Source organism: Botryllus schlosseri, chromosome 2 (genome assembly GCF_051294905.1).
Source record: "Botryllus schlosseri isolate E-star chromosome 2, Bs_hap1, whole genome shotgun sequence".
In the NCBI taxonomy this organism is placed as follows: domain Eukaryota; kingdom Metazoa; phylum Chordata; class Ascidiacea; order Stolidobranchia; family Styelidae; genus Botryllus; species Botryllus schlosseri.
In genome coordinates this window covers 32,494,804-32,506,182 of record NC_137237.1, presented here as the reverse complement: position 1 = coordinate 32,506,182, position 11,379 = coordinate 32,494,804, and the positions used below count along the sequence as shown (strand labels likewise).

General features: G+C 39.3%; 2 protein-coding genes across 3 annotated transcripts in view; both read left to right on the top strand.

Annotated features, from left to right (window-relative positions):
- LOC145458275 (uncharacterized) lies at positions 1-5,188 on the top strand. Its single transcript, XM_080336607.1, has 13 exons — positions 1-205; positions 299-402; positions 550-615; positions 673-723; positions 2,596-2,640; positions 2,836-2,871; positions 2,936-2,986; positions 3,124-3,159; positions 3,413-3,460; positions 3,527-3,559; positions 4,736-4,783; positions 4,857-4,889; positions 5,004-5,188. The coding sequence occupies exons 1-13, from the start codon at positions 70-72 to the stop codon at positions 5,070-5,072; spliced, it is 756 nt and encodes a 251-aa protein (XP_080192733.1). The 5' UTR covers positions 1-69; the 3' UTR covers positions 5,073-5,188.
- Positions 5,189-9,294: 4,106 nt separating this feature from the next.
- LOC145457911 (uncharacterized) overlaps positions 9,295-11,379 on the top strand; it is a 51,354-nt gene continuing 49,269 nt past the window's right edge. For both annotated transcript variants that reach the window (XM_080336215.1, XM_080336208.1), the window contains exon 1: positions 9,295-9,400. In XM_080336215.1, the coding sequence (XP_080192341.1) occupies positions 9,340-9,400 (61 nt within the window). In that variant the 5' untranslated portion in view covers positions 9,295-9,339. The remainder of the gene's footprint in view (positions 9,401-11,379) is intronic.

The following is an 11,379-nucleotide window of genomic DNA, read 5'->3' as shown; positions in this document are numbered from 1 at the left end:
AGCCAACCACGTAAAATCTCTATATTGAAACTTCGGAAAATATCGAAGAGACAGAATCAGGCATAAATCATGATAAAGACGACAGTTGCTCTTTTAGCCTTTGCTGCTGCGCTCCAAGTCCAAGCTGCTACTTTGCCTTTGCGAAGATGCGAGTTGAACAGACTTGTTCTTGTCCATATAGGCATTTGCTCCACCGACATGGAAGGTAAGCAGTCCATTTAGGAGTCGTAACTCCCATGTTGCAAATTCGTATTGGAAGCATTGGTGGTCTACTTTCACTAATTAAATATGTATGCAGATGCGTGCGTGGACCTCTGCACCGGAGAATCTGTTGACACCGCTGACAAGTGCCTTAAGACTCACGAATGCTGCTGGAATGGCGTGAATTGCGTTTTGAAATCGGTAAGTGGAATTTGGTATGCCGCTTTATTGGCAATTTGCGCTCAGTTGCTATTTCGGTTCTCCCCGTTACCAACCCTTGTGACTGGGACGCATTTAACTGAATTATCTTTCCTGTATGACGCCAATTTGATTCGCAAATCGTTGCAGACACCTCGCTTTGAAGTGCCGGATGATGACAAACAGCGATACGATGAGCATAGCGAACCGACTATGGTAACCTGATATCCTTTTTATATTCAATGACCGCGAGATTTATGATTGCTTTTGTAGCCACGACGCAGAACGAAGCGACAAGCCCGTGGAAGTGTCGAAGGCAACATTGTAAGTATAGTAGGCTACTAAGTAAGGGAATATGGACACTAAACAGCAGGGGTGTAAAACTCAACTTGCGACACGCGCCGGATTCGAACCTTGAAATCGCTCACAACCGGACCCGTATAATGGTTTGAAAGTGTTACCTCAAAATCCACGACCTTGTTTTTCGCTTGAATACTTCAATATCTAACCCAGTGGTTTTTCCTAAACCATTTCTAGGTTTTATGCAGTGCTCGCGTATTACCACCTACATGAGTTACGCGTGCCGAAGGCGGTCAAAAATGTTTCTACCGTGAATAAAATGCTCATTATACGGCGCAGGATATGATTTCTGTATTGGATCCATTTGGAATTCTTGTGGTCAAATATAATAAAACGGAATTTAATTAGGTGAAAATCTCAATGCTTTACGACTATATCTCTTGCCCGTAGGCCGTCATTGGTGGGATTGCCCCTACCCACGACGGCTTTAAAAAACCCACCCCACCTGAACTAACAACTCCCATCGGTCTAAAGAAAAGTATAATATACTCGCGTACCACCTGGAAGACCACTGATCTCCACTGATATCCACTGATCTCACCTATATACAAAATATTATAATATATTACATTGCGGATCATTTCTATTCTATTGTAACAATGGAATCATTCGCAACAACGGAATTGGCAAATACTCAATGATTGGCCGGTTGAATACAGTTATTAACCGCTAAAACATAAGTTGGCAAAATAAATATTTAGCTGGCGGCCGGGAATCTTTTGAGCCAGAAGTGATACCGCAGAGCGACCACAGAATATTTAATTATACTTTTGTAAAACTGTTATATTCTGCCTTTTTGTTAATATTTCATAAAAATCGGAAGTTAATGTTCACTTTTTTGCGTTTTCGGAATTGCCTGTCAGTGTCGCCGACTTGTTTCTGATGGTAACTAGAGTGAAACCAAAGCACCGGTGTCGGATAGTTTTATTGCGTCTTGTGATTTCGACATTGCTGTATTGCAGGAGATATTTCTTACTATAAGATCTCAACATTTGTTAGAAATGTGCTGGAAAATACAACTTTTTTCAATCTACTCAGAATTGCTTGGCGGGCCGGATGAAATCGCCTGGCGGACCATATGTTTGACACCCTCGCTCTAGTCTATACATGTGCTATATGATATGCAGAAGTAACAATCACATTGTGTAACCTTAAGGAACTATATCTCTGGTGCATGGCCGTAAGTGAATGATCAAATTGATCGTGATCCTTGCATATCATGGACATATTTTTGAAAAGTAGTGAATTTTGTTGTTGTCAATTTCCATGCAATCCAAAACAATTTGATATGTTGGATGGGAATAGGGAGCTTTGATCTATCACAATCGCGTTCAAAATTGTTCAAGACATCTAAGATGGACATTAACATTCTGTGAATATGTTTCAAGGTGCATCTATAAAATTACTGTCGACTGATTTAGAGATCTACCTAAACGTGTTTCGAATATATCGTTTGATCTTGATATTATTACTGTTCTGCCTCGGCTAAATAAAAGTATAACTTTTATTGAAGAATGGCAATCTAGGCAATACTAATGATGGAATATATGGGGAATTGATAACAGATCACTTTATTGTTACGGTTTGAAGATGTACAGACGTAAACAGTGATCGTCTATTAACGACAATCACTTCTTCCTGGGATCGCCCAACATGCAGAAAAAAACTACTTGAGTACCCGGAAAAAGTAGCAATAACCCATTACCGACCGCTTTATTGACTCTAAGCGCTTTACAATTGTGCTGCAATGTTAAGAAAACGTTCAATTATGACTCCGATAAAGTCGGAATTTAGCCAGGTAGTATTCTGGTTTTGACGATTTCTGTTTTATTTCAGGAACATAATAGATCAGGAACTACGTTTAATGGACGTTTGAACCGGGTATGTAGGAGATCGGGTGTGTTCAATACCCACTGTGTTACATTCCATATACGAGACGCATAGCTAGCATAATCGTTAATGAGGATATATCAGTTTATGAAAGCAAGATCAGTGGTATGATATATTGATGATCTACGGTATATCATGCAGCATAACCTTTCGACATAAAACTAAATTTTAATTCTCGATTTTCAGGGTGTCGGCAGGAATGGAAACACCTTTTTAGGCGGGGTAAGTGTTTACAATTATATAATCTGCCTCACTACTAAATCAGTAACTTACTGTGTCGTTTCAGAGTTTCCACCATCCCAGCAACACGTGGCAGCTACGTGGAGGATACGAGCATGTAAGCATTTATAAGCAAAGACCTCTACACCATCTATCAATCAGTGATGGTCGTCTCCAAAATTGTTGGTCATCAGAAAACACGGAACGAGTCATCAATGAGAGTAATTGTTGAAAGTATCTTTATTTCTATTTCAGAGGCTACCAAATAATGGAAGAGTGTCAATATCTGGGGTGAGAAACAATTACTATCTTGAGTCGCGTAATATAGTAGCCAACATGAATGTATAGTAACACTCTGTAATGCAATTTACAATGACTGCTGATGCAATGAGATGTGAATAGAGATTAACATGGTCCTACGTGGAAACGAGTTTCGATTCGAAATATATACGATATATTTTATATACATACCAGTGATTATAAAAACGAATGAGTTTTCATTCCCAACTCGAAATCATTCAAAGTATTATCTTATTGCAAACAGAATAGAAACTCATACGGTGGATACGGGATGAACGCTGGATATTCCGGGGTAAGATTAACAACAATCGATTTAATCATAGCATACGATACGAGTATCCCGATCTTCTTTTTACAGAGAGCTTTTGGTGGACAACTTGGTGCTTCGGCGGTGAGTGTAAAGTAATTAAAAAGACTACCACCACGATCGAATGTGTGACGCGGCCTTAAAAGACTTGCCTGGCTGAAGTTGTAATGTCCGAACTAGGGGTGCAACTCGAACGCACTCTCATACCACATCAATGGTGACAAGCGTGGCCTCTTGTTTCAAGATGTGTCCTCACTTTACTACCGAAAATATTCAACACTTTCAAATTCACCCCGAGGTGTCCTCCCTGATGGTTTTCCATATATAATAAATTAATCAGGCCATCGCTTACCCCGAGGTGGTCAGGAACGAAGTACTTCTAATTTTTCGGAGTACCAAAGTAGACATACTCACTCACTCAAGGGCAACGTTCCCTCAAATTTCTGCCGAGTCTAAGCACACTCACCTACTTACTGCGCAGACCCTTGGACAACAGTGCGTAACGACTAAAAAAAGGTCACCACTTCGGATTTTTTGTGCGCAATTTAGATTTTCTGTGCGCATAGACCGTGTCAGCATTGCGCATTTGCACAGGTGCGCAGCTTAGAGGGAACATTGCTCTAATGCCTAGCTTTTTAAACTAACACCACTTCTACTTACCTGATTTAGGCAAAAATACATTTTGCAATTTTTAATTTGAAAAGCAGAGAGTAGTGATTGGATAAGTTGGAGTCCCTTTTATAAGTAAAATTGAGATAACAACATCTTTAAATAAACTAGGGTTATCATATCTTGGAAAACTGAAAAGAGGACACTTCTTGAAAATTTTCAGACCTAGTATGCCGGATTAAAATACGGAAAAGTGGTAAATTTTTCCCGATTTTGTGGTTGGTTGACTAAAAAAAGGTCGTTTTCTGGCTCAAGTCCCGAAAAGCCCGTCGGACCGTCAATTGAGCGCTGATTTACTTCATCTCAGTCCAATTTCCACGTACATTTACCAATAATGTCAAAAAAGAGGACATTTAGGCGTCTTCCGAGGACAGTTTAAAAAAGTCAAAAAAGAGGACAAATCCTCTTAAAAGAAGACGTATGGTAACCCTAAATAAACCATGTACGAGGAAGCTAAACCTACCTCCGGAGATTCCACGAATTGGTAGTGTCAATAGTCAGACATATCTTGCAACTTCGGAAGTAGCCACCTTCGAGCAACTCCGAGGATTCGTTAAACGATGAATACAATACGTTGCATTTGCTTTCCAGTACGCCAATTCATTTGGAGGTCGTGGTGCAAGTGCCGAGTATTCCCGAGTGAGTAATTGTATCTTGACGTGCCTGTGAAATGAATCATGCGCTCACAAAACCATTTGCTACTTTTTAACAGAAATTTGTAGGAGGAAATCTCGGAATAAATGCGGTAAGTGATAAATGACTATACATCAAATGTAAACATTTCCTACTCGTCTTAGACAAAAGGAGCAGTAGCTGCTGGATTTCAATATAAATATGATACAATATTTGTAATATACAGGGCGTTGAAAGAAATCCGTCTGGTCGCACCAGTCCCTCGTTCCAACTTCGCTTCTCAAAACGTTTCTGAAAATAAATGTCGACTCGAAACAAAGAAATGGATGATGAAACAACTATATTTGCTATCAAATTTGAAATACTTTGGAAGACGATTGTTTTATGAAATATATATATAATAATGACAAATGATGAAATTTGTATTTGTTTGTGAGTATTGTAGTGACTAAAGACAGGTTATTGTCATGGATTTATTGCAGGCTTATTTTTGAAGGACATTTCAGCAATGTAAAGTAGTCAGGAATGGTGTCTGAAAGGACAGCAAAAGGTTGTGATATTATGGAGACTATTGGTGGTACAAAACCTCGGTGTACCTTTGCATAATTTTGAATTTATACTTCATTATCATAATTCATAAAAATGTAATATTATCTTCAAACTCGCATTAACTCGCCCAGAAAAAAAGACTTTACTTGCTGAAGTCAAAGTATTAAAATTTCGAATCGGCCCTATACAGTTACAAATCGAACAACGTGTTTTCAGCAGAAGCTATTCGTGAGGGCAATGTTTAACTAAGTAGTTCGAGTCCGCGTATTCTAGATGATGATATATTCCTTGATAAGAGTCAGATTGAAAAAACTCGTATGAAAAAAAGTATTATTATAAACTTCAGTTTGCTATAATATACCACACATGAAAATGGCTTCACTATTGTTCGCTATCGCTCGTTTAAAATGATCACAAGTCTGATGGTAAGCTGCCCGTTTGGCATTAGTCAAAGAATCGAGGGTAATGGTCAATTCGAATGTTTTCTGCGGCGCACGAATAAGGGTGGCCGGAAATACCATTATTGACTTAATTTAAACGTGCAATTATGATAATTTTCGGGTGTGAAAATCCTAGGTCTTCTGACGATTGAAGGGTATGATGTCGTAATTGCTTGCTGTGTGAGTGTTTATGCCTGGTTTAAAGTTAGGGTTTGCAGAGAGCAATGTAAAAAGTGATCAGAGTTCCGCTGTAGTGCATGATGTCGTATATTCATATATCATATACAATATATCAATCGATTCCTAATGCATATTTCTGCAGTTGATCTTGCGATATAATGGAATATAGATTTGTATGGGTTTTATCATTCCTCTGTGTCAAGGTTAATATAATAACAAAAACTCATCACGAAAGAGTATGACGAATTCGACAACGAGGGAAAGTGTGACGCATAGAATTTAGAAAACTTTTATTTACTTTGCCGATTGTAAATTGCTCGACCCGTTACTTCTACCTTGTTGTCATATCTTTCGAAAGCACTCGTGGTCATAATCAGTGTACTCAAAACAAGCGTAAACAAGATATTCAGCGCGAAACGGCATTCTTGACGCCAAATTATCGCCCCGAAAGTTGTTGAAGTGGGTGCATCTCACGCCGATTTTTAATCAATTTGTGAAGTAGCTGTACTGTGTCTAGCAGATTTGACATACTACTGGGAAATTACGTTTATGTGCAAGGTGGAGATATTTGGTCTATCTGAGTTTATTGCGATATTTTACACTTGCTAGTGTGTGACTAGGGCGCGGATTTTATATCTTGTAGCTGGCTTCTTCGTATACCTCATTAACACATTAGTCACTTAAACGCCGTACATACGTATATATTTCGAAATGGTAACATAAGGCTCCACGTATCAGTCATCGCCTTCTTTTTTGCGTATTGACGAACGCAACCTGGATAATTACAAGCACGCATTACGTATTCACTATGAACAAACGGGAGACTAATTTTAATCTAGCTAGTTAGCAATGGAAAGTCAGGTAAGATCTGAAGTTTGAAATATCTTATGCAAAATTATAAGAAAAAAGGTTAGCTATATATATTGTTATTTCAAATAATGCAAACTGTATCAACTACAATATCATTATTGCGTTTGTCTAGTGATGTTAACTGCGACAATGCTATGATGAATATGGATATGACACTGACCTAGTCACAGTTTTAAAAATTACTAAAGTACTAATTAGAGTTTGGTGCGTGCCAATCACGCGGCTACCATCGTCTTGGCTACATATCATGATTTGATTACTATCGTTTGACGGCACTTGCGGGTTCTGAATTTACGAAACGTAATTAGGATCGATTGCATGTAATACAAACGCCAATGCCTTATTCTCCCGACTTCACGGATTAATTCTATCGATTCGAACTGCACAAAGCAGGCATGCTATCGCTTAAGAAGGATAGATATACAAAGCGATGCAATAGAGATTTTCCGAAGGAAATTGCATTGCCATTGACTGGTGGATTTAAATCCCACTTCGTTTACATATGATATCCGAGTTACGAGGATCTCGAAGGAGCGATTGGAGGCGTAAATACTGTTGATTCATTTGTAATCGTCATTTCCTGGGGAATATGACCACATCAATGCATGCATTTACATGCATGTATATTGCTTTCAGCCGATTACCTAATTGGAGATGTTCGTTCCATCACAGCATTAACTGAGAAAGAGTTCTTGTGTCGTATCAGTGGATGACAGATGATATCGTAACAATTAAATTGCAGATAAAGGCTATATGAGACGACAGATTTGAATTTCCTTCATGTATTGCGATTGGGTAAACGCAATTGTATATGGAGATCGATAGAGGCGAACGAGTGCTCATTAGTCTTATCCATCGCTACAAATTCAGTCTGAACAATCGAATGCACCTGTGCGTGCGGATGAGATGAGATAATGATCTCGTCGAATCAATATAAGTCCACCATAGGCGCGTCCGATGAATCGCAATATTATATGGTTGAACTATACATTCAATCTTTTCGTTCTCCGCGGTTTCTCCACTAGTCAACTGTTTTCATTAGCAGCTCTTGATCAGGGTTCGCCGCACGTCGTACTTATCAGGCCACTTTCGACGGCCCATCGCTGGTTTGAGATTTCACATAAAATACGTGATAGTATGTATTAGGGATGGTGTGAACCTCTAGAAGGTTAAGGTTCGTGTGAACGCGCACCATTTTGAAAGTTTCTATGTGAACGCGAACCTATGACGTCACGTGACGTCATAATGCTATTTCCAACCCTACATTTCAGTGAAGTTATATATACATATATATGCACACGATGCCAAGCGACGACTCATGCCACATTATGCCACAATGCTGAAGTACAGGCTAACTTATTAAACGTCACCAAGTGTATCAACTGCTGGTGCAATCAGTTGGTATAATAATTCCATAAAATCAATATCTTCCGTCGCTTTGGCAATAATTTCGACGAGGACTTGCAAGGAAATATAAACTGATCGGACAATGTATTCGACCTCTGGCAGACTATTACTAAATTCATATTAAGCAGAGTGTAAAACATGTTTTTATACCTGCTTCCGATTTTACCCCATTAACAAGCATAGCCAACACCCCAAACGCACTGATTTGGTTTTTATGATGCAATAAACATATAAAATCAAGATGGATCCCTATACGTCTGCTAGATTTTTTATTACATTGGAAAGCGTATTCTTGATTAATTTAATTGATTAGCTGAATATGCATCATTCGCTGACTACCTAGTGTATTTCGCTCTTATGGTGTCATGTGATTGCGGGCAAGCTCACAGCAGAGAGTCACAAAATATTCATAAACGAAAAGCTGGATATATCGAGCATACTTTTGTAACAAGCGAGTAAAAGTTTTGAAATTGGCAAGGTCCATGCTCGTTTAGTGTTGATTTTTTTATGCTGCCAGCGCCATCCGAAGAGTGGCCCGAAGTTGAAATGCAAAGAATTCCAACCAAAGATGTTATAAGGACGTGCAAAATTGTAATATATGAAAAATGTTCACAGTACAGAACCTGCCGAGGTTCGTTTGTGAACGTGAACCTCACGTTCACACTATCCCTAGTATATATCAGAAGGTGGAAATGAATTCAGCTTCGTAACTGTGACCAAGATCATAATAATATCATATCATAGGCTCACTCCCATCAGTATTCAATTTACAATACGCCTTTTTGGCAAGAGAAGAGTCCTCTCGGAGTTGAACCGGCTAATAGCACTAGCAATGGACCAGACGCAAACATAATGACCGGCTAACAGCAACGCAGTCTGACAATCTGTATTATTGAGTCCTCAGCATTATTGAGTCTATACTGCACATAGCTTTGAAATACCCATATAGATCTAATGACGTTGTGCTCAGGACTCCTTTATATGACAACGATTTTTCCCCTTGCCGCTGACGAGTGTCAGTGGAAATATTCGGGTTTATTTTATTATGAATATATTTTTCAATTGCATATTGAAGTTCTGTATCCCCAACAAGTTCTTCCAATCCACATTTCAGCTATGTTACATATAATTCTTGTGGTGTGTTTCTATCTTGGTATCGAAGCCTACGGAATTCCAGGTAAGTTTATTAAGGTTGCATTGAAAACGAAAATAAATTTAAAACAAACATGTTTAAATCATGGCCTTTGTTTAAAACATGTTTTCATTGTTTTTTAGTAGTTTTTAATGCCCTGCGTCACGAGTCTTAAATTGTGACGACACATTCCGGTGATATTGGCAATTTAATATAGGCCTATAGGGCAATATGGCTCCCTTGACGGAAAAGGCATCCGACTCCTTTCATAAACTGCAGAAAACTAATCTGCCTAGGTTAGTTCTCAGTACATGAACGGACCAAACTATCTTTAAGCAGGACTGCATCGTTATGCAGTTTTACGATCGGCGATCATCATCACTCCATTCCGTACTGATGATTTATTGGTGATTTCAAACCGCGACTCTCAGCCGCATGCGGCTCCGAGGTAGCCTTCTTGCGGCTCTGATTGACCTCCAAATATGCCACAAAAATATAAAAGACTACAGTTGTTGTTTGTTTCTATGAACAGTAATAGTCAATTTATGTATATGAATGCTAAAATGCGGGATATTAGTTATGTCTGAAGCCGTCCAAGGCAGCTTCTGAAAATCGAAAAAGAGAATTCCTGCAGACTAGCGTCCAACGCATGGATGAATACCCGCCAGACAAGGATACATCTTGAGTTCTGCTAGTCATACACCTTTATTTATCGTCTCTGTGAATAGTAAATTACGACACAATTTTATTAACATAAAAATAACTGCTCATAGTCAGGTATAAATAGCAATAAGTCCAATACGATTCAGCGTATAATCCCCCGCAAACTTGTGCATTGAGTGCTAGGATGTATGAGGTGAGGAGCTATCACATAACGACATAAAAGTATGATGCAGTAATGATGTGCATTTTCGGTTTATTTCAATGTATAGCTCTCGCCAATCTGCCTTTATCAATGCTAAAATTACCGATATAGAATATATAGAGTCTATGTGCATGCTTCTGAATTAGTTGGATGGTGAGATCCATTGGTAGACTATGCTACCGTTAAATTTTCGTTATAAGTAGCCTACTCGAGTGTTTTCATGGGCTCCATATGTGTTCTGAGTCTGAAATGCGGCTCCGACATTTAAAAAGGCTAGGAACCACTGCTCTACACTATACAGTAGGCTAGGGTTGTCCATACTTTGGAAGATCTTACAAATCCTCCGTTGTAATGTCTTATTCTATAGATTATTGATTAAAAATGACACTGAGCCTGAAAGAAGCTCACAGGAAGGCCGTTAAGATTTCGTGCAAAGCGTTTGAAAGTAGCTGCCGAAGAATGGGCGTGCCACCGACCATAGAACGGCGAGAAGACTAGTAATCACGAAACCACGGCTCTTGATTGGCTAATCGGCTATGCTTCAATGACCACGACAGCAGCAGCTTGCTAATTAGGTGATAAAAAAGACTGCCACCGGCTACGATTCTGACAGCGCATTGCATGGAGGTTGACAGATAATGATTTAGGATTGATTAAGGGTATGTTGAGGTACGAAATACATGATGAACAAACAACAGCTGCTTCATAAAAACGTGTAGAGCAGTGGTTCCCAACCTTATTCGTCTCATCACCCCCTTTTGAAGCTCCACGCCGATCATTGCCCCCCAAATTGTTAATCCAAAAAATGGGCATACAATCTGGGATCACCGGCGAGTTGACTAATAAAAAAAAGTCAACTTTTCGGCTCGACCTCGAAATTACACTTCTACAGCTAAATTTTCGTGAGTTGACTAAAAGAAAGGTAATTGCTCCAACTTGACTCCCATCAGGACCGTAACAGCACTTCGTTAGCCCCCCTCCCCCCCCCAAAAAAAACGTTGGTCTTGGGCCCCGATAGGGTGATAAACCAAAACCCAGCCCCCCTCAACCAGTGGGCTTTTTGTCGTTACATATCAGCTATACCCTAATTCGTGTACTGTTTGGTGAATCTACGTACTTCGCCTAAACGCGCGAAACGCGACAAATTTATATAATTCAT